This window comes from Pollicipes pollicipes, unplaced genomic scaffold (assembly GCF_011947565.3).
Source record: "Pollicipes pollicipes isolate AB1234 unplaced genomic scaffold, Ppol_2.1 Scaffold_4219;HRSCAF=4965_pilon_pilon_pilon, whole genome shotgun sequence".
NCBI lineage: Eukaryota > Metazoa > Arthropoda > Thecostraca > Pollicipedomorpha > Pollicipedidae > Pollicipes > Pollicipes pollicipes.
The window spans coordinates 4,164,079-4,190,233 of record NW_023596448.1 but is presented as its reverse complement, the minus strand read 5'-3'; the positions used below and the strand labels follow the sequence as shown (position 1 = coordinate 4,190,233).

The 26,155-nt window shown below is 48.2% G+C and overlaps 1 protein-coding gene across 1 annotated transcript in view; it reads left to right on the top strand.

Moving 5' to 3' along the window:
- The window catches only part of stg1 (stargazin-like protein), a 117,067-nt gene that overhangs the window by 50,427 nt on the left and 40,485 nt on the right, over positions 1-26,155 (top strand). Inside the window, exon 4 of the mRNA XM_037218545.1 lies at positions 1,079-1,282. Coding sequence (XP_037074440.1) covers positions 1,079-1,282 — 204 coding nt within the window. The remainder of the gene's footprint in view (positions 1-1,078; positions 1,283-26,155) is intronic.

The following is a 26,155-nucleotide window of genomic DNA, read 5'->3' as shown; positions in this document are numbered from 1 at the left end:
GAGAGAGTTTATTAAGAAAAGGATGGTTCCGAGTATCAACTCATATAGCGCATGTGCACGATATCCTCCGACGAAAATTCACTGAGTATGTACCGATCAACGTAGTGAATGTTTTTTGCTTCCAAGCCACTTCAAAGTAGGAAAATGCCTAGTTGATAATACGTCTGTGTTAATGAGAATGGTTATACGCGGGATCTTAATTTGCGTAGTCGTATACCACAGCAAAACCTTGGAGTGTGTTTGTGCACATATTTCTGCCGAAGGTCACCACTCGTTGCTTCCGGAGCAGATCTCTATGTGTAGGAGACGTTTGCATTTGCTTGCCTAGCCTTAGGCCTAGATTTTCTCTTCTGTGAGCGGGTGTTTCCATGCCCAAGCATTGCAAGATGTGCGAGTGCTCCGCACTCGCAGCACTTACAGTGTTGGTGCCCGCGTCTCGGCCGGCCTGCTCGGTGAAATGATTCGCATTCCGCCAATACGCGACACGAGTCGCTCATGACCAATTGGAGATCACCGCACACCGCACAACAGGATCTTTTGCTTCGGTCAGTTGCAGCCAGGAGTCTTCAGGCAACAGACCGTATCCTTGAAATTGTGTTTTTCTTGTCGTTTACGCTTCCGGTAAACGGTAGCTATGTAGCATCGGTGTACCGGGCTCAGCATGCAACCTAGAGAACTGCTGTGGTGGGTTGAAATGTACTTCATCTCAGTCGCTTGGATCCTGGAGAAGTAAAAAATTGCGCAAACCTGTTCACTCCACACTAACATCACACTGACAGGCACATGTGGAATGTAGTTGCGGTAGTCCAATTACACCATCAAATCTTGAGATCTATAAAGAATACTGACAACGTCTTGGGTTGACAGAGCCAGAGGAGCTTAGATGAGAGCACTTCCGTCTCACGAGCGGAGAACTGCGCGGTTCCTGCCTGACCTCGGTCAGAGCGCGTCGTGACTCCTCGCGCAATCACATCCACACACGCGGCCTTAGATGTTGAACACGCCATTAAACCTCAAGCGTTTCATTTCTGGTTTGCGAGACTAGCCCTGATCTGACCCCGTGACCTTTCTCCGGCAGGTCACGACATGGCAGGAACACTCAACGTGACCGTTCGCTGGCTGCGCTGGATCGCCCCAGGTACCGCGCTGATCTCCCTGACCTTGGTGGCCGTTGCCATGGCAACGCCGGCCTGGCTGAGCACCACAGAACGGTTTCCGAACGGCACCGAAGTGCTGGAGAAGGAGACATACAGCGGGCTGTGGTTCATCTGCTTCACGCCACGTGAGTGACTGAGCAGTGGCTCTCTCGACGTGTGTGCCCGTTTCAAGTTTAAGGGCCCCAGAAGTGGAGCGTGAAGAGTAAAATGCGTGGCAGGGGTGCGATTTTAATGGTAAAAATATGTACGTAAGTCTGTTGCCGCGGAAAGCGTAGGCTATGTTTTCAGCAAGACCTTTATATGTGTCAAGACCTTTCATGACTTTCCGTTTTCAATATGAGCAGTCAATGGAAAGTCATTCAAATATCGTTCATGTTTCCTCAAAGACCGGTTTTAGCAGATGCGAAACAAGTCGTAGCAATCTCATGTTGCACAGGATTCGAAATGACACCCACCTCGGTCACAGTGTCGCGATGAGCTATTTGCCCTGCGACCTCTCTGATAAACGTTCCCCGGTAGCTCTCTCTCTCTCTCTCTCTCTCTCTCTCTCTCTCTCTCTCTCTCTCTCTCTCTCTCTCTCTCTCTCTCTCTCTCTCTCTCTCTCTCTCTCTCTCTCTCTCTCCTCTCTCTCTCCTATCTCTCCCTCTCTCTCTCACCCCCCTCTCTCTCTCTCCAAAGGAAGCCACATATGTATTGAATGGCAGTCCGCTCAGCAAATTACGTGACTTGCAGGCAGTGTTCCACATTTGTATGGGGCTTTGAACTGAAATAGCCATTTGGAAGATCATTCGGTGCAGTTCACAGCCCTGTCTTGTCAGGATCTAAAACCCTCTTAGTTTCTGAGCTACACGCCGTGAAGATGTGCATACCATTCCATACAGACTTTTTTGAGGCCATCCAGGCGTGCATGATGTAAATAGAAACGTAATTCAAATCCTGCCGTCCCACGGCCACGCATCGCTCGAGGCCAACCAAAATATGTTTGTCCAGCCATTCATATCTGGCGTTTGTGAGCACGATTTTCAGCCATAACTGCCGTCAGTTAGCTCCTGACCAATGTGGTGCAGGCTATGCAAGATTCATTCACAAGACACGTTTTGTGCTACATGATACGGGAAGTTGGACATCCGTGCTAGTTATTACGCTAATGAGACTTGTAATCGAATAACTTACGAATGGTGCCATAACCGAGCATGGAAATGCAGCTGAGCAATTTACACCCATCGGTAAATGTGCACGAACACCTCGAGAAAGGGCCAAAACACGAGCTCGCAATGATACTTGTTCCGCACCGCCACGGCCACCTCTCGAGCGATTGGAGTACTACATGTGAGTGATACGGTGACAACTCAGCACGGCTACTTGGGCAGCATCTCAAAGCTATACAAACGTTCCATGACGCGCTCAAACACCAACGGTTTGAGGAGTGATTTACCGAACAGATAAACTGTGTTGGCTAAAGCAGTGTCTTCCACTCAAAAGTATACCAATAGTTATGAGTGATCTTGTTTCGTCATATCTGGTGTTTACTTCGATATTTTAGTATAAAGAATATGATTACATAATGTATCATATGGTGTGAAACATTATATGCTATTGCATTCATGTTCGTATAGTGTTCCACATCATGACAATGTGAAACATTCCCTTGAAGGCTTAAAGCGTATATGAGGTGCTTGATTAAGTAATATAACATGGAATATCCAGATGCCCTGGCTCATATTCCCGGCCTTTCTTACACTTAATTGCGTTGCCCCTCTGACGGCAGATCACAGCCTGGCCTATGAAAGTTGCCAAAGCTCTCAGAAATGTGTCATGCAGCCGATTTCTAACTAAACAACACAGCTCTCGAACGAGGCCTGTGAGACCGTCTCACTACGGCGATCAGGACCTGGATCCACACAGCCAGCGGGCACTCAATCAGTACCGGTGCGCAGGACCGGGCCTGCGTTGGGTAGAAGGGCGTATCATCAGTCACTGGCCAGGTTGGCTGGGCGAAAACATCGTGCCATTAAGACGGGAAGTAACTGTTGTAACACAACACCGAAACATTGGAGTCTCACTTAGCACCGAACAACAGCTATGCTTCCTCGCCTACAGTGGCAGTGTAAAACGGGATTTTGCTAATATCATATAACTGTCGCGAATGCTTCTCATCATTTGAATGCTTTGGATTTGCCATAGACTCTCCGTAAAATCAACCCCTATCCCTTGGTTAAATGATAGTTGCATGGTATCTGAACCCACGCCAGGTGTTCGGAGGTTTCACCACCTTCCGCAGCTTTGAGTGTTGAACCCCCTTGTGTTTCCAAACCCGGCGTGCTGGAGCAAAACTAAGGAGAAGCAGTTGTTGGATACATGGCCGTGATTTTCGACTGCCAACCAGGCTTTATAGTACAACACGCACACACACACATACACGTACGTACACGCGTGCGCACACACACGCACACGCACACGCACATGCACCCGCGCACTCGCACCCGCACCCACATACACACGCACGCATGCACGCACATACGCACCTAGCTACCCGGCTGCAGACGAAGGGAATGGTATCAAGCGATGGTGAGGTTTTCATTCCACTGAGCCGGCCAGTGAGGAACAACATAGACTTTGTATGGGACTTGCGCCTTTGGCAGAAGTTGGTGGAACGTGCCGGGAATGGCGTGGCGGGATTGCGGATGCTGAAGCTTGGCGAACAGGTGTCGCACAACAGCTGGCGCCGATTCAGCCGCGCGAAATCCTCCCCGGCGCGTCCTCTCGACGAAGGCGATCGCAATCAATGTTTGCTTCGCTTAAGGGCACGTCACAAATAAAGGCGATGCAAGCACTGGTCGAGAGTGGAGTGGGAAATGTGCCAGTGATGCAGGCGTGGCCGCAGATTAGCCAGAAAGGAGGTCAGCATTCCAACAATGTCGATAACTCGAGTCCAACAGAGAGGTTCCGCACAAACCGGGGTTCAAGAGCCTTCAAGGCAAAGGGTCACGCTCAGTTTGTATGCTGCAGGCCGGCTTTGTCGACTTCATTTTTTTGGTGCACTTTTTATTTTTATGTCGACTTTTGCCTCTCGACGTTTTCATGACGGCAATAGTGTACTTAGAATGTAATCGCACAACCGTACATCATGCTTGTCCCGACGAGGACTTGTAATATCTTCATTATTGTGTGTGAACGCATGTTATATTGAGATAAATAATGAAAATAATAAAGGGAGGAGTGCCCCGAACATAACGCAATTAAGCTATGCGCTGATATATCAGGAGAAGCTGCTCCTTCGACGTAACCGAATATGCCAACTAACATCTGATTACGCCGCACACTAATCACACGGAGACTTTCAAGATCGATTAGAGTCGGGAGCGAAAATCGATAGGTCGATTAAAATCAGTTCATTCCAGCACGACACGGTAGAGCGCCCACCGCAGCTGGTTTGGCTGATAGGAGTGCGACTGGGCATTCCGAGCCCCCTGAACCGAGTTTTGTGCGGGCGCGGAGATCACCAACCCGTGGTAGCGGAACTCCGAGGATATCTTGATGGGTAACGGAACTTCGCGTGTACCCAGATAGGCAGCGGAACTCTGAGTGGATCCTGCTAGCGGCACTGGCTGCTGACGCCTGGTAAGCAGCTGCCGCAATAATCAACCACTTTAGGCGCATTTGGGAGGAGCAAGGCCATCGGAACGCCGGTCAACGTCGACTCCAACCATCGGAACACGGCGGTGAATTTCGACCACACACGTGGGAACGCCGGTTGATGTCGACTCCAAGCAACGGAACACGCCGGTCAGCGTTGACTCCAAGCATCGAACGCCGGTGTATGTCGACCCCAAACATCGGAACGCTGGTGGATGTCGACCCCAAAACAGCGATAACGCACCGATAAGCAAACTAGACAGAAAGCTGACAAGAGGGTCGATCGCGGCCCAGGTGTGGCATGCACCGCATTGAGACGGATGGAGGATTCGCCAAACGCCTTAAGGCAGCTCATCAACTATTACGATGTGGGCAGGCGCCATTTCAATCTCACGGAGCCGTGCGTTGGATAGGCGAGTGGGTTTGGTCACGGTCAAGCCCCGTAGCACCTGCTTAAAGGCATTGTCCCTCATCTGTATATGTTGAAATAAGCATTAGATATGATGAAATACGCTCACTTTTGGCTGTTAATGTACTGTTACGTGGGAAACACAATTTCTCTAGACAACACAGTTTCTCCGCTATGCTCTCTATAAATATGCTCCCTAATACATCATTGTTTGGTTGCGTCGTCGTGCCCTACACAACATTGATTGAGAGCAAATTGATGCCTGTCATGTTTGGCTGGTCATATGCCAGTGCCATATGTTATATCGTATGTCAGTGTCAGTCTTACGCGGAGTGAAAACAACAATGCATGCTTGACCCATCTTCTCACGATGGAATCTGTTATGAAAGCAGCAGGGATTGCAGTACAAAACCGTACCATTGTTCATTATGCCATGCCACAGTATAGCACTAAGGCCATCACCGCACTGTTAACCTGCGTCATTACACAATGCACCACATTGGTTGACTACTCTATGTGAAATCTATGAGATGCCAACTTATGATTTGTGAATGACTGGTAGCAACTGGTTTAACAATGCCAAAGGGCTATCACCAGCAAGAATGGTGTTGCACCACAATGGGTATATCAGGGTTAACTACTGATAATGTAAATAATCTTGAGCAATAAAAACATTCGTGGTAGTTCAGCCCTACCACCTTTACCACAACAGTAGCAATGCTTTGGCAGTCAATTCATAGCCATGCTACATATTTATTGCTAGGGTTTGCAAGTTACTGTATTTCCAGTCACAAATAATAAAGAAAGTAGTTACTGTGCACATCACAAAATATCAACGTCAGGGCTACAGCACTGCAGGCAAGGATAGTTCGGTAATACAATATTGACATCCTCAACAGTCCTTGGCAGGCTTCGGTAAGGGATTCATAGCATATCTGACAGCTTTCACAGCATATAGTAATTTGATATTCATAATATGTCATAACAGCTGGCGGTCGCCACGTGGTGTATGTCACACAGTCCGCCAAAGCTTTTCCCACGACCAGTACTGAGACAGAAAGTCCACAAACAAGCCATTTACCAATCTGCCACCCAACACAGCAACCGCGACGAGAATGGCCGGTTGGCGTCAGCTTCCATGCGTTTCGAGGCATTCTTTAGGTCTGGCTGCCAGATGCTGCCAGGTAATGCTGTCGCAACAACACGATTCCATAACGCCATCAGTGGATGACGTAATGGGGGCGCATTTATACAAACTTTGAAGTTTTGCTACTTTGGGTCGTTTTTAAACCTTGAAAGCTTACCAACAGAACCAAGTAAGCTTTTCCCATCATACCTGATGCTTGCCTCAATATCCTCAAATGTGGCACATTCCCTTCAAAAAAGCTGAAACCTGGTATCGCATCGAACTGATAGCATGCCATCGAACTTGGTGATGACGTGCTATCAGCTGTTTTGGTTCCGGAAATAGGGTGCATCGAAAAAAGAAATACTACGAATTGATAGAAGGCGGATCGCTCAGTGCAATCATGTCATGCATAACTGCTTCTAAACCGTTAAAGCTCTCATGTCCCCCTTTTTCTTTTTTGCAGTAAATGACATTGGCTACAAAGTTTGACGTGCTCGCTTCGAATCCACATCTTAACTGCCAAAAGCTAAGCGCGCTCTGCCCAAACCGCGACGCTCCAGGGACCGTGACCTTTGCCTTCTCGGAATGCCTGGGAGTTGTGTTATCAGCTCTGGTAGACAGGATGGCTCGTCTTTTGCAGGGTCGTGATGCCGCCAGTCCCTGAATAATGTTCTCGCCACGAAATGCCAACTGTCAGCGCGCTCCGTTAATGAGTCGCGACAAGACAATACTTTTTTAAGTGCCTCTCCTCCCACAACGAGACAGCGCCCAGTGTATTAGCCAGGGGTGCAGCTTGTATTTCCGGGATGGTGGGCTAAGCGCTATTGTACAAGTCACTACAGTCAGTATCAACTGTAGGTACTTCGGAAACGGCACCTAAATGGCTAGATAATAACATGAGGATGTTTCAGAAAGAACATTGAAAGATTTTAGAGATATTTTCGAAGCATTCATGGCTGCTAAATTAGCTGTTATCTATAAGATCATTTTTGACTTCCTTCGAAGTGCTTTTTCTATCCCTACTCATGGTCGTATCCGAGGGGGTGGGGTTCAGTCAGCTCTTTTCTTTTAAGGCAATGTTCAACATTTGAAGATATTGGGGTAGATATCAGATATGATGGGAAAAGCTTACTTGTAACTATTGGTGAGCTTTCAAGGTTCAGAAACGACGCTTACTAGCAAACTCTAAAAGGTTGTAAAAATGCGCCACATTTCTTCATTGTTTGATGGCGTCATGGAATGGCTTTGTGATAGCAACAATACCTGGCAGCATCTGGCAGCCATACCTAAAGAATACTCCAAGACACACGAAAACTGACGCCAAGCGGCCATTCTCGTCGCGGGGGCTGTGTGGGTTGATGGCATGGTGGGTGGTCTATTTGTGAATTTTTTTGTCCTGGCGCTGGCCGTGAGAAAGCTTTGGTGGACTGCTTGACATACGCAACGTAGCGATTGCCAGCTTTTATGGCGGATCACTAATATCAAAGCACGGTATGCTGGGCTGCTGCTGCTGTTGCTATGCTGCTGATGATTTTGTCAGTACTTGATTGTTGATCCATCGTTGCCTGCAGTGCTGCAGTCAGGACATTGATATCATGTGATATGCACAGTAGTTGTTTTCTTTATTGTTTGTAACTGGAAATGCGGTGTCATGCAAAAGTTAATAAATTTGTAAGGTTGCCATGATTTGATTGCCAAAGCATCGCTGTTGGTATAGTAAAGACGGTAAGGTTGGGCTAGCATTTTTTTTTGCTTAGGATTATTGATGCGATTGATAGTCAACCCTGATATAACCATTGTGGTGCAATGCAATTCTTGCTGTTGATAGTCCTTTGGCATTGTTAAATCAGATGTTACCAGTCATTCACAAATTATAGGCTGCTGTCTCATAGGCTTGACATAGAGCAGTCAACCAATGTGGTACATTGTATAATGGCACAGGGCAAGGGCTTCATTGTGGCACTACCTTATTCTGCACTGTGGCATGACATAATGGACAACAATATGGTTTTTGCACTGCAGTAAGTGCTGCTTTCATAATTAACTCCATCGTGAAAAGATGGGTCAAGTGTGCTCTCTTGTATTGACTCCCCATCTGACATATGATTGACCAAAGACACGTGATACAATACACAAATCCCTTTCAGAAAAGCACACGACCAATAGTGGTATCACTTGCTCAGCCTGTTTTGGGAATCTAAAAAACGTAGGTGAGAAAGATGCAGAAACATCTTCCACTTCCACATTCATGCAACATGCTGCAACCATCAGGCTGCTTGATTAAAAATAACACCAAAATTTACATGTGGTGAAATGGCACTGCGAACATGCTGACCATGCACAAGGCTGGACACATGACAAGTGCATGCAGCTATGGTTGGATGGGCAAAATGCGAGAAAGTGATGAAGCTGCCAGTGCACACAAGGCTCACGATAAAAATATTATAAAGTGCCATCCAAGACACCAACAGTAATGCTTTTCCACCTTTCTCAGCACCCAGCATCTCACGCAAGTTGCAGTGACTATGACATTGATGACTCACGAGCAATGCTCGCCTACATACAAAATTTGTAAAGACAGTACAATGTGCATCAGTAATAATGCAGCTCTATATTTTCAGAATTCTTTAGGGAAAGACAATTTTGCAAAGCCATATAACGTGAGCCTATACTGAGCATGTCCATTAATGAGCTGCAGGCACCAGCCCCTTCTGCCAAAATCAAATGTTGATATGACATGCAATGGATTAATTACATGCTGTAATGCCCCAATATGTTCAAAATGTTGGCAATATCAAAATGAAGTACAGCTTGCCTTTGTACACCCCTGCAACAGAAATGCTAGCATTTCTCTTAGTTTACCAGCGTTTCTTTGTCATGTTCAAACACAAACATAAAAGGTAAAGGCAAGTATCAATATATCACATTTTATTGGGAGTCATTAGACTTAAGAATTCCAAAACAACGATCTCTTTCAGAAGTACAAACCTCGCACGCACACTCCCCATCACATCAATACCAATACAAGCCACTGACACACACCACCAGTGATCACCCACATCTCTAGCCCGATTCACACTCTGTTGTAAAATAAGTGTGATCTCACATTTGCACAGCTTGCGGGACTATCAAATTGCAGGTTTTCTGGCAATTTCCGCACGGATTTTCAGTCATAACACCGGATTTCACCGTGACCTCCCTTCAAAACGAAGGCCCAACAGGGGCTCATGGCAATGCGGCTCAAGAGGCTCTACTTGTAGATCACAAATTTTTGCTCAAGGTTTAAATCTGTGGTACCATATGTGTGAAATGCCTAGTGAAAAACATGTGTAAAAATATGGTAATGTTTCTCGAATTTCATAATGCCTTGCTAGCCCATAAACCCGCGCAAGGTTCTGTTCTCCGGTACACAAGACGCCCACCGAGCTGTCTGTAAGAGATACGTTAGCAGAAGAAGAAAAGAGAAACGCCAGCAGGGGAAAAAGATAGATTTGCCGTCGCGTCTTTTTTATAACTTTCGGGAGTGCCCTTTTTTGGGTGCCGTCCTTTTTAAGAAAAAATGACCCGTTCACGACGAGTGCCCTACAGCCCGAAAGTGTTCACGCTTACGTTTGAGACAAGCATTCAGCAGCGAAATCTTGCTAACAACCAGTCATCTTCCGCACATTGTATCATACGTGTCGCATCACCGTTTTTGCGGATGCACCAGCGGCCATGCTGTTTTGGTCATAAGTAGAAAACGGCCTGTAACATCACGGCGATCGTATGACATTTCTATGACATTGTCATTGCGGAGGAACTTTAAATGAGCTCCAAATAAACATTTTCACACTTTTGCGGGCGTATAACTCAGGAACCAGATTGTTTTGGGTCTTAAAAAGGATATGACTGTGAACTGCATCAAAAGGTCCTCAAGATTGCGATTTCAGGTCAAAACGCCATACAAATGTGGAACATTGCCTTGCTCAGATGATCACACCAGATAGTGAGAGATTTCTGAGGAATTTCGCCTTCAGTGGGTTTTTGATAAAATTGTACATTTACCAATCTCCTTAGGGAAAATTTGGGAACGCGCCTCACTCTGCAGTACATGCTTTTGGATCCCATTGCCGACTTGGCGCTTTTTGCCACGATGTATCTAATGTCGCATTTCATGCATGACTCCATCCTAAACCCTTCGTGGACAAAGGCACCTTGCAGGTCACCGTCACCGTTGGCGCGGACGAAGTCTGCAACGCGACGTCTGCTCTCCCTGGAATGTTTTCAAGATATCGCATTTCATCCAGGCGTCGGAGCAAATGATGCTCTTCGCTCATATTTCGTGGAACGCTGAGGGAAAATTAATTAACTGCGTGCCGCTGAAATACTGGCCTGGCTACGACATAGTTGGCGATAAATTTTACCGGACGTTTCGCAAAGTTCCTTGGTATTTCTGAGAGCGAATCATAAGCACCGGATACGGACACAGTCGATGTGCCCAGGTTGTCAGAATGTCGGATGCTTATCAGCGCGCGGCGAACACCACCGTTCATGTTCCCAAATCCGCGATATGCGACCCGTGTGTGACGGTTTAACAGCGAAAATGGTGAGGCACAGGAGGAGAGGCCGTGTCATAACAGTAACGGCACGAGAAAATCTTTTGGGGATATTGCCAGCTGGACCGGAGTTGCGCCAGTGGTGTGGTGGTGTTCGAGCCTTTGCATCAAACTGTGCTCAGGACGTACTCAGGTCCCAAGCTCGGTCCTCTGCTGTCAGCTGGACCGGAGTTGCGCCAGCGGTGTGGTGGTGTTCGAGCCTTTGCATCAAACTGTGCTCAGGACGTACTCGGGTCCCAAGCCCAGTCCTCTGCTGCCAGCTGGACCGGAGTTGCGCCAGCGGTGTGGTGGTGTTCGAGCCTTTGCATCAAACTGTGCTCAGGACGTACTCGGGTCCCAAGCCCAGTCCTCTGCTGCCAGCTGGACCGGAGTTGCGCCAGCGGTGTGGTGGTGTTCGAGCCTTTGCATCAAGCTGTGCTCAGGACGTACTCAGGTCCCAAGCCCAGTCCTCTGCTGCCAGCTGGACCGGAGTTGCGCCAGCGGTGTGGTGGTGTTCGAGCCTTTGCATCAAACTGTGCTCAGGACGTACTCAGGTCCCAAGCCCAGTCCTCTGCTGCCAGCTGGACCGGAGTTGCGCCAGTGGTATGGTGGTGTTCGAGCCTTTGCATCAAGCTGTGCTCAGGACGTACTCAGGTCCCAAGCCCAGTCCTTCGCGTAGCATTCGATCAAATTTATTTTAAAACGGAATTAGAACAGTACTGACAACAGGTTTAGAACCGGCCGATTGGCAGGTTTTCGTAGCCTCAAGACGACAGTTTTATGGCCTATATGGAAACTGCATCGATATGTGCTGCCCGTTATAGAATCTTCGTTTAGGTCAGAACACGGCTTACAGCCGCATTTCAAGTAGGATGGACAAAAAAGTGCCTCCGCCTGATGATCGAAATGCTTTCAAGAGGTTCACGTTATACTATCATCAGCGCTCACAAAATAAAATAAAATAAAAACGACGCATTCGTTATGGGATGTGCTCAGTCCATGGTTTTCATAATCTGAGCAAACCACTACAGGGCAAAAACGCGTGAATAACGCAAATGTCAAATACTCTTTACTTAATGCCGGGCTGTTTATGAAAATTTATGCCATAGAGGACAAAAGGTTTTAACTCAAGAGCTCTGGATAAATTCCATGCTACTGCTTTGTTGGCGTGTCGCCGTGTTGGGGGCTGTTGGCACAATTGCGCCTATTATTTGGTAATTTTCCACAATCTCCACCCTTACTGACGGTTTACCTATTATCTTCTAGATTTGACGTACTGATCTTCTTATGCTCCAGAAATGTGGCTTCATGTGATACTTTTTTGTCGCATTGAGTAAATATCAGCCCTCATGTCAAAGAGTTTGTGACATTACCTGAGAGAATGTGCCCTAAGGTCTGTGCCGAGACCCTCACGACCAGCACGCCATAATTTCGGCCCCGCTGGCGTGGCGGTTCCACGTCGGACGGAGAGGGTCGATGCTTGTGGTGCAGTTGTTCTTTGTGTCCTGCGCCACTGCTGGGGCGGGGGCGCGGCGGAGGCGCGCCGCCGCCGCAGTGTCGAGTGTCAGGTTCGCAGGCCGGCCCCGGCTCGCGGCCCCCGCTCTCGACAGTCGCCGTGGGGAGAGCAGAGTGGACAGGTGCTATGCCAGGGCCTGCTGTGGTGCGAGACTAAAATACAGTGAAGCTTTGGTGAAATACTTGGCGTCTCATTACAGTCGACCTGGCTCCTCTGAATGCTCCCAGCTGACCACCGGGGACGTTGCCCGCCGGGTGTCTGGGCCTCGCCCCAGTCGCCGCCGATACCGGCGACCGTCGAGGCCGGGTACGCTGCCCGCCGGGTGTCTGGACCTCGCCCCAGTCGCCGCCGATACCGGCGACCGTCGAGACCGGGGACGTTGCCCGCCGGGTGTCTGGACCTCGCCCCAGTCGCCGCCGATACCGGCGACCGCCGAGGCCGGGGACGCTGCCCGCCGGGTGTCTGGACTCCGCCCCCGTCGCCGCCGATACCGGCAACCACCGAGGCCGCGGACGTTGCCCGCCGGATGTCTGGATCCCACCCTAGTCGCCGCCGGTATTGGCGGCCGCCGGCCGCATTGTTTTGGCGGCGGACGGGGGCTGAGAAATTGAAACGGATCGACCAGCCTGCAGATGTTTGGCCCGGACAGCTCGGTGCAATTGGCAAGCCAGAAGGCCGCCGCCGATGCGAGAGGAGTTGGCGCTAAATGGGGCCACTCCCGGGCAAATTACCGACGAAGCGGGCCGCTCTCGGCGACTCGATCGCTTTTCGCGTCGTTTGGCGGGCCTGATCTGCATCAACTCAAGAAGGACAGCGGCCTAGTGTGACGCTTATCTGATTAGGGTCTATACAAAGAAGACGCATGCTCGGTTTTTTGGTTGGCATCTGATACGGCGTAAGGCATCACGAAAAATAGCGCTCGCTGCTGCAGGAAATGGCTCTTTTATCTAGTGTCCGCGCGGGACGCGCAGGCTATCAATGAGTGCGATGTCATCCCACCAATCCCAAAACACCCTCATTGAGGAAATATTGGCGGACTTTGCGGGCTAATGAAATCCAACAAACAAGACCAACTTGTCAGTCTTTGTAAACAGGAACCCACCATATGTTTCATTGTTTTGCGAATGTGATCTTCACCGAGTGCCATGGTTTTTCCTTCGCCCACTACCTGCGGAAGGGACATGGTACTGTCCAACTACACCAAAGCAAGAGAGTCGTCTGCGTTTGCCAGCTGGCGGATCGCTCAGCACACTCGCAAGTGATCAGATAGCGGCAGTAATCACTGCCGGCTCCTCTCCGGCCGGAGACTCGGACGCGAGACGACCGACGATAAATCACGGACAATTTCCCGACCCTCAGCGGGTCGTCGGCCGGCGTCCCGCCGCGGTATCGCGGTCCGGCCGCTCTAAGCGGTGGTGCCGGTGCTCGCAGATACCCGTGCGGGGTGCTGCTGCCACGCTGTGAAACATTTACACTCACCTAAGATAGTACTTTTAACGTTCTACCTCGTCAGATGACAAGGATCAAGGAGAGATAGATGTATACTTCGGCTATGGGCTTACAACAATGCGACTTAATTCTGCGTCGCTTATACCGTACCTACTGTCGTTTATGCCGCAATTCCGTAATATGATACTGTGTACATCGCATATAATGCCGATCTGACTAAAATAATACCATAACTGACTGCTTGTAATCGTTTTCGTAAAGACCTGTAGCCGAAATATCAAAACACCTATGTCTGCTGTCTCCTGATTATGCGACAAGGAAGAAGGTTAAAGGTATTATCTTATTTGAGACATTCTGGGACGTAGACAAGGATGTTTCTAAGGGGCGACATGACCCACTGAGGCAAAATGTGAACACTAGATATCGAGCGATTTGGCAGGAATTTGGTCCAAATGCGCAGGGTTGTGTGGAAATTTGACATGGAGCCTCAAAAGTGGAGATTCTAGCTACGCGCTTAAAGAACTGCTTATTAAAATTTTATTTCCGTGCTCATGGCGTCGTTTCATTGTCACGATGCGCTGGAGAAATCTTTAAGGATGCGTTACTTCCGCCGCTAGCTCCTCCCCTGGAAGTAACGACCTGTTTCTCAGCCAGATGTCACTGCGGTGGGCCAGCCTGGGAACATAAATTATCAATCGGCTCCTATCTGAGGAGGTATTGGGTTACCCGCCCGATCGACCCCGGGCGTTGACCCAGCTCGCCTCCCCCCGCTAAATGTGCCGGCCGGCCGGGCTTGCAGGCATTAACGACACTGATTTTAAAGAGCCGCGACGGCGCGCAGCCAGTGCCGGCTGACTAGCATTATTGCATGCCGAAATATCGACCTTAGTACTGGGCAGGATTTATGTTCGTCCCCGCAGCAGACTGGAACCTTCGATGTTCTGATAGAGATTGTGTCTTTCAGCAAGTTACTCGCAACGAAACGAAGAGTAGCTGTATCTATGTCTAATGGCTCATAGAAAATTGATATGGAACTGAGCAGAAGTTGCGTGAGCACCCACTGTATACCCACTGTAAAATACAAAATAAGCGCATCTGTTTCTCCTTAGAAGTACGACCAGTAATCTGTATGATTTGCCAAAGATTCACAAGGTCTTTGTCCCCCTTATTGCATTTTCTCCGCTTGCGGCACTCCGTCCTCTGGCCTAACTCAGTTTCTGATTGCTGTACTTAACCCTTTCAAAAATGAGTGCAGCTTGAATAATGCGTATGAATTTACGAAGTGAGTTACAGGAGTAAAAATATATTTTAATATAGTCGTGGATGACTTCGATGTTGTTATCTGCCAGCATTCCTCTGCAAGAGACAATGGGTATTTGTGTAACAACCCTGTTTTGGACAGCCACAGGTGGTCATGGGGATGTCCGTTAAAGATTGCTAGTCTCTTCTTTGGGTTGAGATGGATTCGTTGTTTCTTTTTCAACAGTAAGTTCTTTTGTCAGAAAGAAGGGTTTGGTATGGGTATGCGTTTGGATCCAGCGTTTGCTAATATTTGTATCAGTCATAATGAATAGCTCTGGCTTAGTTTCTGTCCGGCCAAGTAATCTCCTTTCTTTTATCTTAGGTACCTTGGCGATTGCTTTCTTCCTTTTAAGGACAAGGTCTCGCGCCGTGTTTTAGTTTCCTTGATTTTTAAACAGCAAGCATTCAAATATCACATTTCCCTTAAACCAATGAAACTTTTTTGAACCTTTGAATCTATGAGGTTCCAAACTCAGGAAGCACTTTGTCTTATCGTGCTTTGGCCCAGACTCCACAAGCCTCAAGCCTTGAGTTTATCAAAAATTTTCGAAATTCGATTCATCTTTATACCCCGGGATTAGCCTGGTGACCTCCTTCTCAGTTGGTTCCTTCTTCAAACATAGGATAGATTACTTAAATGCTGTCAATCGACGTTTCTACATGAGCTTTGTTGTGCCTCGCATAGGGCATCTTACATGGTTTCCGCACTTGGAAAGTCGCGTTCAGCAACATGTAGGTATTTTGGCTTCCAACTTAATCACCGTAGGCAGGACATACTCCGCGACTTAGCTGAGCAGCATAGTGTTGATGCATTTTTAAGAAACGTCGGGCATTAAATTACATAATTTCATCATATCCTATGGGAAATCATCATGTAATGAGATATATGTGTACAATCGGATGGATCGGGTGCTCCTTGCATATGTGATATTTCTATTTTTCTCATGTTGTGTGCGTGCGTTAAGCCATTATGGTTACGCGGTACCAGTTCGCTTTTGGCCTGACGGTGCAGTCGTTGTTACCTACGAAACGTGTCGCAAGTTCATGTAGGGAGCATAAGTGAATCAAGTCACACACGCCACGCACACGCACACACACGCACACACACTCACGCACGCGCACACGCACATACACACACACACACACACACACACACACGCACGCGCACACGTACACACACACGCACACATACACACGCACACGCACACGCACATACACGCATGTACACACCCACACACACCCAGACACCACACCACACCCACACCCACACACACACACACACACACACACACACACACACACACACACACACACACACACACACACACACACACACACACACACACACACACACACACACACACCACACACACACACACACACACACACACACACACACCACACACACACACACACACACACACACACACACACACACACACACACAACACACACACACACACACACACACACACACCACGCACACCACACACACACACACACACACACACACACACACACACACACACACACACACACCACACACACAATGTTCACTGATGCCGAATCATTTTTCATCTCATTTATGCAAAATATTTGTATCGACTTAAAGCCCCCCGCCGACTGCGCTGGGCGCGCCCCTGCGGCTCTCAGACCGCACCGCCCGGCGACAGGCGGCGTACTATGCGGCTGGCGCCGCGTCGGTGCTGAAGCCGACGTTAATCATGTTCAGCGTGCGTCAAAATGGACTTCTCATCCGTGCGATCACGCTTGGCTGGTGAAGTGCCGGTCCTGCTCTGTCGGATGCTCCCCCCTCTCCCCTGGGCAAACCTAACTGCCCGGAATTGGCTATCGGCTTGGCGCACGGTTGACTGAAGCGAACCAGTGATCACTGCCCCGGTCTGGCCCACATTCGTCATTTCTCGTCGGGCTTGCATTGCCGCTCCATTGGGCACTTCGTCTGCCCGGGCGCGGCCTGCCACCAGATAACGCATTCACATCGTGGAACGTTACTACTTCGGAGGCCTCATGAATTATGAAGCTCTATAGCGACACGGTACGGGCGATGAATGCTGGGAAACATTAGTGCGGCAGAGCTGAAGTAGCGAGCATTGTTCTGTAGCGAAGTGCAGGAATTAGGCTTATGGGTGTGGAAGGTGTGTGGCTGCTGCCACACCTTGAAGGGTGGGTTCAGAACGCCGTCTGGAAGGGGACGGGGCACGTTGGCTTGAAGGGGCAAAATCTGAAAGGGTGCTCTTGTTTTTTTCCACAGCTCATCGGACTAGCCTAATTCGACTAGCCAGTACTAGCCACGCCGTCGGCGATGGCATGTCGACGAGTCAACATCTGATTGCAGTCTTTGCAATAACGATTAGCTTGAATACTTGGCCAACCCTGGATTTTATAGGTAGCAGACATTGTTTCACTAATTTTAACATAGGATGTGGGAATATAGGATGTCTGCATTACGTAACGAACTCAGAAGCATTGAAACAATCATCAGATATGATGAAAGAAGACCACTTATAACAATTGGTATACTTTTTAAGTGGCAAAGACTGTTCTAAACAACACCATTCTTGGATTACAAAATGTGCTCCTCAGTGCGTCATGGTTTGACCGCGTCATCGTAGCTTGCGCAACATTGATTGAGAGCCAATTGGGGGCCGTTATATCTGAAAATTGTGCTCACGAACGCCAGGTATGAACGCGTCGGCAAATGTGTTTTTCTTGGCCTTGATTATCGCACTGCTTATGGAGTGGATGGTTCTGAGTGTCGTTATTATGACCTAGATAAGACATTGGTAATAGCCTCGTTCCTCGGAGAAAAAACCAGGAGAATAAAGATATGGATGGGTCGATATTTCGGCAACATGTCTTCATGGAAACAATAGCGGAAGTGAATTCAAAGCTGCCTGCCGATGATCCTACTCGATTTAAAAGTTTTTTTTGAAACAGCGGGCCAAAGTATTTTGCAGGACGCCAATATTCAGGGATTAAACAAAGAGCGATTGCCAGCCATTACCACGGTACAGTCCCTATCTGAGAATTAGACCACGCCAACATACGTGTACATGCAAACGAATTCAAGCAAATGGGCATCACACATCACGCTTCATTCAAACATGCAAGCGGATTGAAGTAAACAGGCATAACACATCGCGCATCAGTTATACATGCAAACGATTTCAATTGAACAGGCATCATCACACGTCAGGCATCACTTACACAGTGAACGATTTTAAGCTTGCACACACCACACATAAGGCACATACCACGTTTGCAATATCGACCATCATGAGCCTTGCATGCTAAGATTTGATCGCCGACTTTGTATGAGAATAAATTCACTTATTTTCCTGTCTGGGTGGTCCTATGCTCTGTAGATGACTTTGAGCTCTAAAAGGGGCATAGGGTCCATACCTCCCTCGATTTCGGCCTGAGCGTGTTTTGCCAAAAAATGGTCACCGAAAGCGAATTCCCTGTTTTGTTTTTAGAGTCTCGCAGGTGTTCATCATATCTCAAACAAAAAGAGGACGTATGGACTTTTCGACATAAACTTTATCCCTCCCATGTTTTTCACACAGTGTACACTTGATCTCGTTTAACCAAGTTTTTTACGTGCAAACCCCCTGCAACCCAGAACTGCATAAATTACATCTATTGCCACCCGGGCACTTAGGCTTCGAGGTGGAGGATTTTATTAGATAGTTTCTATTCGTTTATTGCCGTTCTTCCAATCTATGCGTACGCGCAACTTCTGATTTTTTTAAAAATGTGTTTCATTTTCCGAAGCAAATGCTCATCTATGTAAGGTAGCGTTTTAGAATCCGTTTGCCCATAGGACGTGTGGACGCCTCCTACCACCCATCCCCCCACGCGCTCCACTTTTTTTTACTTCTACCAACATTCTACCTAAAAGTCGCGGAGAATATCCATTGCCCAACAAGAAAGCGCATATTTTAATCTCCTGGATGTGGGTGTCCTGTAAAAACCGTGGCATGCTGCTTAAAAATACCCTAAAGATTGATTAGGATCATTGGCAGGCAACGCTGAATTCACTCAAGACCCTAGAACAGAAGGCATAACCGTCCGGCCAAATTCCGCCGCTTCGACTGATGACGCCACAAGTGTACTCGGGCGCGTAATGGTCAGCGGCGGATACATGCATTTCGCAGTTTGCTTGGCTTTTTGAAACGGTTCTAAGACTGGAAGCTGTTAAATATCTTTGGTTGGATCATAACAAGACTGTTTCTTCTCCGAGCAGGCCATAATATCAGCTGTAAGGACTATTAGTCATTAATTGGCTGGCGCCCCAGTCGAGCGCCTCGGGCTGGAAAGCGGGGAGACAAAACTCTCACAAAGCTTTTCGGGAATTCATTGCCCACGTTGGATATATATATATATATATATATATATATATATATATATATATATATATATATATATATATGCAAACGGAAAGAGTTAATGGACGCATCTTGAAGAAACAGCAATTAAAAATCATACTGACATAAAGGGTCAAGGCAGGGCAAAAACCTCCAAACCCCCGTTACGTGTCTGCTGATGCTGGGTCAGTTGAGGCATTTCATTTCTTCAAAAAGTATACCCTTTTTGGCAAAGTGAAGATGCTGTGTTACGAACATGTAGATGCCGCTATGGGGTCAGATTAAGGTCATTCCACAGGCTAGCGTGATAATTTGGAGCATTTATGCGACCTTTAATTCAACATATTTTCACATCCATTTTGCTCGCGTTATGCAGCTTAAACGTCAGCTACAATTTTGTTCTGGTCAGAGTATAGTCCAGATGTAGGAAGGATGCCAAGATAAGGTCATACGAGGTCAACACGACAAGCAGTAGGCTGGTCATGTCATACATGCTTCCGGATCGCTTACTCCACAGGAATCCAATATAATCACTTTAAATCTTGCGTCGGGTCATCTTAATGCCTGAAAAGATCAAAACTTATGGCTTGTCACAGCCTGTTCTGACCTTTGAAGGGCATTCAATTGCCATGGGCAGGTTAGGGAAAATGGCACCTAGCAAAAACAAACCTGTCGCGATAGACAGGGATGACAGGGGGCTGGGATTCACTTCTACTATTGTTTCGATAAAGGCATGTTGCCGAAATATCAACCCATCTACATCTCAATTCTTCTGTTTTTTTTCTCCGAGGCATATAACAATTACTACTGTGTTATCTATGTGACTAATGCTTCTCGCTAATGCACTGAGCCACTTACGTTGTTATGGCCTCATGAATGCCAAGGTGACTTTGAAATACTCTCCCCGATATACCTTTCCCCATCTTTGCTGGCGTGTAGCCCAGCAACTTTAGGGGCTTAGGTCTGAAGGGCAGGATTGTGAACAGCACTGAAAGCTCCTCAAGATGACTATTGCAGTTCAAAACCCCATATAAATGTAGAACGGTCCCTTCAAGTTGAACCATATGCTTCACCCACAAGACATTGTTAGAACAAATTACTGGTTCACGATTCAGCTCAGGAAATCTACGAAAAATGTCATTCAGCTCATGGCTCAAACGGGCTTTTCTCCGGACCAGCCGACTCAGCTCGCGGGCAATCCCTTGATGTTTTGCTCGTGAGCCAGTGCACGATTTTCTCGAGTCAAACGTAAGTCCGCTCGTGACACGACTGCAGAATGTGAGCAAGGCCAATGTGCAACAACGGGCGGAGTGGAGACAAAAGAAACGTGTTGGTGAAATATTTCTTTTGGACCAAGCTGTCGTTACTGTTGTACCGCCCGACGCAACACGTTCTCCACCAACGATCGTGAAGTGCCTCGCCACTAACGCGTGCAGGACGGTAACTTTCCCCTCTGTTCTCGGTTGTTGTGTTTTAGGGCGCCTTTTGTGTGTCTCCCACTTAGGACGGAGAGGGACTACCACTGGCAATGGCTCACGATGCTGTTTAAAGATACACAATGCTCCTCCGCGACGGGGGACATGAAGTCATCACTGAATTACCGCATGCCCATCCAATGCCATTTCGTCGGTAATAATTCGTCAATAAATTATCGAACGCCAATCTAACACCGCTTTGTCTGCGACGTGCGTGCTGGCAACGTCCCATCAATTCCCATCTGCAGCATCATTCCAGCGCTGGCCTGGCTGGCAGTCCCCAGGCGGGCCAGACAGACCGCGAACATCGCGCCGACACCGCCAGCACCCCGATGCCGTCACCTCTGACGCCCTCTGGCGGCTGCCGCTCGCCTCTCGGCTAGTTAATGAAGCGGGCGACACGCGGCGCATGGCCAACGGCCGGCCAGGCCCGCCGGGGCTGGGCGCCGACCGCTTGGCAAAGGTCGGCGCCTCCACTTACGCGGCGCCGCCGCCGCCGCCGAGTATTCATGCATGCAGATGGCGGGGCGCGAGGAGGTCCCGGCGGCTGGTCTCGGGGCTGGGCGGGGCGGGCGGCCGGGTCTCGCGCTGGTGCAGTGGAGAGTGGTGACCTTTGCCACGGTGAGGTCAGCGATGGACGAACGATGACGCGCGTGACCTGTGGCTGCCTGCGTCGAGCCTGTGCCGGCGGTCACGTGACCGTGCTGGTGAGTGCGACGTGATCCAGCGCCATTTGCAGTCTTCTTCGGTCCTCGAACAAGGCATCTGTCACCAGAACGACAGCTCTGTAGGTTGTTTGGAGTTGCGCCAGTGTTCCCTCGACGCCGATGGGCGGCCCTGAGTGGAGCGTCGACGAACGACAGAGAGGCTGAAATCAGCTGTTATAGCGGCTCAAAGGACGCCGTGCCAGCTCAGGAGTCTCCTGCAAAATAATTTGTATGCATATGTAAGCGATGCATACATGATTATATGCCACGAATGAATATATATATATATATATATATATATATACCTATAAACACACACACACATATATATATATATACATATATATATATATATATATATATATATATATATAAGCCCATACCCTATGTGGTGAACACGGCCTTGGCCGGAGCTTGGGGGTCATGCTGGGGGTAATAGTGGAACAGTCTGTAGTGGTAGACACGCACGCTCGTCACTTAGTCAGTTTGTCGACAGAGTCCGTTGCTGAGTTCGTCACTGAGTCCGTCGCTGAGTCCATCGCTGAGCCTGTCACTGAGTCCGTTGCTAAGTCCGTTACTGAGTCCGTCGCTGAGTCCATCGCTGAGTCCGTCACTGAGTCCGTGCGGCATGCCGGGCCAGTTCGCACCCCATTATGCGGAGCTGAAACTGTCTTAAGTCTTATTCAGGGACAGGATCCATTGCAATGACTATCGCATGTGCTGGCTGTAGATAGTGCTCACGCCAGAGCAAAACATTGGCAGGCCTGTAATTATTGCTGCGTATAATTCGCGATCTGCATACCTCACGCTGGAAAAGGCAAGCATCTGATATATCATCAAAAACTTCAATCAGCAACGTTCGGAATACATCGGCTCCAATGCGTTCCCGGTTGTAAATAAACCTCTCACTCAGAGCTTGACGAAATCTGGTCGCTCTCAATGGTGCCATGAATGCGTTAAGCTGCATGGTGCCTAAGTCATATGACGATAACAAAGGCAACTCTGATTCAATGGACGTAATGCTCTCTTTCTCGACACCTGCGAACGCAAGCGAGGCCACACTGTTGTCAGTGATGAAAAAGCTTCCGATTGGCTGGATGTGATCGCCGACAAAAATTGACACTGTTGCGAGCTACTTTGCAAAAAGACCGGAAAAATGGAAACACATTCCAAAAGGCTAACCAATTTGCGTGCGTGTATGTAAGATCCGCCCAACATTTCATCAAATATCCTCTGCTAGATTCACTCTAGATATCTCACTTTCTGTTGATGTAATTCGCCATCGAGCCTATTGAAGCCAAAAAATTAACTACATGACAAGCATGCCAATCATGATATTTGACCAAAGCTTATTCATTAGACCTCGCCTTGATTCGCCGTTTTTCATAGCGCAGACTCAGAGCGGGGGGGGGGGGGGGGTCAACGCAACCCCTTGCCATGGCGTTTTGGTACTACGTTAGATGGACTCGCGTAAAGAAAAGAAACAGTAGACTGGTCTCAACTAGATCTAGAAACTGGTCGGAAGCTTTACGTTGCTAGATAAAAGAAATTGGCCAAGGATCTATTTTTCCTGGAATTTGAGCATTTCCATTTTCCATGCTCGTGTGTCCGAGACCACAACCCGTAGTGACACGGAATCTAAACAGGCGCGTTCCTTTTTAATTGTGAGTACATTGGTGTGAAATCTTATGTGTTTTGAGCGCAAATATATCACGAAAGGACTCGTTAATGTAAGGGCGTCGGCGTGCTGCGCGCGCCATCTATTGATGACCGTGCAATGTTCCCGAAGAACATCACTTCTCAAAAAGTTAAACCCTAGAAACAAGTATTTTATATAGAAATGTCTACGATGGATGCCTCAGAGACTACCGAAAATTTAAGTGCGATTGCACGCCCTGCTGGAGAGCTATTGGTTATATACATATATATATATATATATATATATATATATATGTATATATATAATATGCAATATGTATATATATATATATAATATTTATATTATATATATATATGTATATATATAATATGTAATATGTATATATATATATATATATATATATATATATAACCTTGGGGGAGGGGGTGCTTTGCCTGTCATCAGGGCGCAGGTTAAATTTCTTACGTCACAGGATAATTGCCACTCCACCAAATGCCTTGCTGCATGATAGAGCAATAAATCCTATCCAAACGTCCTGGACACGACCCTATGCTGAAGGGATTCCAGAATAGCATTGTGGGTGAGTGGCAAATACATCAAGGGATAGGAACATCTGTCTTAAAAGGAATGCTATATGTTTGAAGATATTGAAACAACCAGCATATATGATAAAATAAGCCCACGAATAACTCTTGGTATACTTTGAGCTGAAAAAGAATGCTCTAGACAACACAATTTCTCTTTTTTTTTAGTAAATTCGTCCTCAAAACGTCAACGTCTGATTGCGTCATGGAGCGTTTGTGTGACGTTGAGATGCTGCCAAACGAGCCGTGCAAAATCTCCTCCCTCGCACTGACTCGTAGTACTTCAAACTCGACGAGCGATGGTAGCACAGTGCTGGGAAAGTACGCCGGGCTAAATATCCCTATGTGCTCGTGTTTTGGCCCCATGATGTTCTTGCATATTTATCCGTGAGGTTAAGAAGTTTGCTCGTATTCACATACACGGTTATAGCGCTTTTTCAAGTTGTTCGAGTAAAAGTCTTATTTCCGTGATAGCTAGCAATGGTGTCCTCCCGCCCACAGACGGGTTTCTCTCCGGATTTGACACACTTTTCTCTTCGTTCAAAGTTGAGCGAAGCTGGGGCTCAAATTGTGGCGGCTAAAGCCCCCCCCCACAACTGAAAAGGAAACTTCATCCCGTGCAGTACTTTCCAAGTTGCTGATTTTTCAAACGTGACGGCCTGTTTTCAGAAGTAGGGTATTCATGGAGGCACGCCAGCAGATGATGCAGTCACGGGGGCAGAACCTACGGTTTTGTGGGATGGGTCAAAAGCTGTGGTTGACGTCATCGATATGCAGAATACACGAGGAATACTAAAAAGGTGTTAAGAGTGATACGTTACCCTTCACATGAGTATTTTTCCACTCTGATGAAAAGGTCGGAATCGGACCGGACTTGGTCCGAACGGAAGAGGCTAAAAAATATCAGAATGGATCAAAACACGGCTACGGCTGAGGACAAGTGAGGCTGGTGCCAAAGCAACTGCACGACAGTCAAAACACGGCTACGGCTAAGTATTAGTAAGGCTGGTGCCAGAACAACTACACGACGGTCATTTAACCGGACCAGACCGGACCGAATGGAATGGGATCGTGTGGGGCAAATGAACTCATTTTTGCAACCCTAAACGTGGATGGTCGAATGTTTTCAAAGAAAATGTTCCCCCGGCCGATTGGGGACCCCTTGTCACACAGGGTGCCGTGGTGGGACCTGTGGGCCCCCGACTGACACAGGGCCGTCTTTGTTGCAGGGGCACAGACCAATGCGAGCCGTGACCCCCGCTCGTCCCTGCTTGGAAAGTGAACCCCTAGGGCTCGGACCAATCTGGGGCCGGCTGTGCGGTGTTGTTCGTCTGGTCGGAAATGGTCCAAATTGTCCCACGGGTCTCCTGTCGTTGTAAGAGGCCCTCTGACTGACATTTTAGGCCACGCTCCTCTGGTCGGATGTCCTGAGCATGACATAAAGCTAGCTCGTCGAGCCCTCCGCGATTACACTCAGATTCTTGATCTTTAGTCCTGCGGAAACCTTCGGACCCCTCTTTGCTCCTCCCGCTTCGAGACCACTCAAACACGGCCCCTGCCGACTCAGGGCACTTGTCGACACGGGGCCACTTGCTGGGCACTGTGGGCCGCTGACCGACAATGGGCCTCGCATTGTGTCAGGAGCCCCGGCCAATGCAAACCTCGCCCCCATGGTTCGGCCCTACTGGGCCGAACACACCTAGGTTTATATCACATAGGTCTATATCACACACGCACACACATAGGTCTATATCGGACCATTATCCGGTGTTGGTAGGATCGGACGGAAATAGAGGCCCACATTATCATAAGGGCTTCTTAATCGGTGCAAGAAGCCCTCTGAGTGACATTTTGAGGTCCTTAATACGACCTACATGAAGCCCTTTGATCGCTTCGTGCCCTTCAGTCTTCCAATCGGTCCTTGAGCGTCGGTCCCGAAACGTTCATCAGGCCCCTGTTCGAGCCCCCTCGAACACTCTCCCTTGCCGAATGGGCCCGTTGCCAACACAGGACTTCTGTCAGGTACTGTTGGCCCCTGGCCGACACAGGAGGCCCCTCATTGGTCCAGGGACCGCGACCAATGTAGATGCAATGCCTGGGTCAGCCTTTGTTTGGTCCAGCCTAGTCAAACGATGTCCATTTCACACGTATCCCGTCATCTATATCACT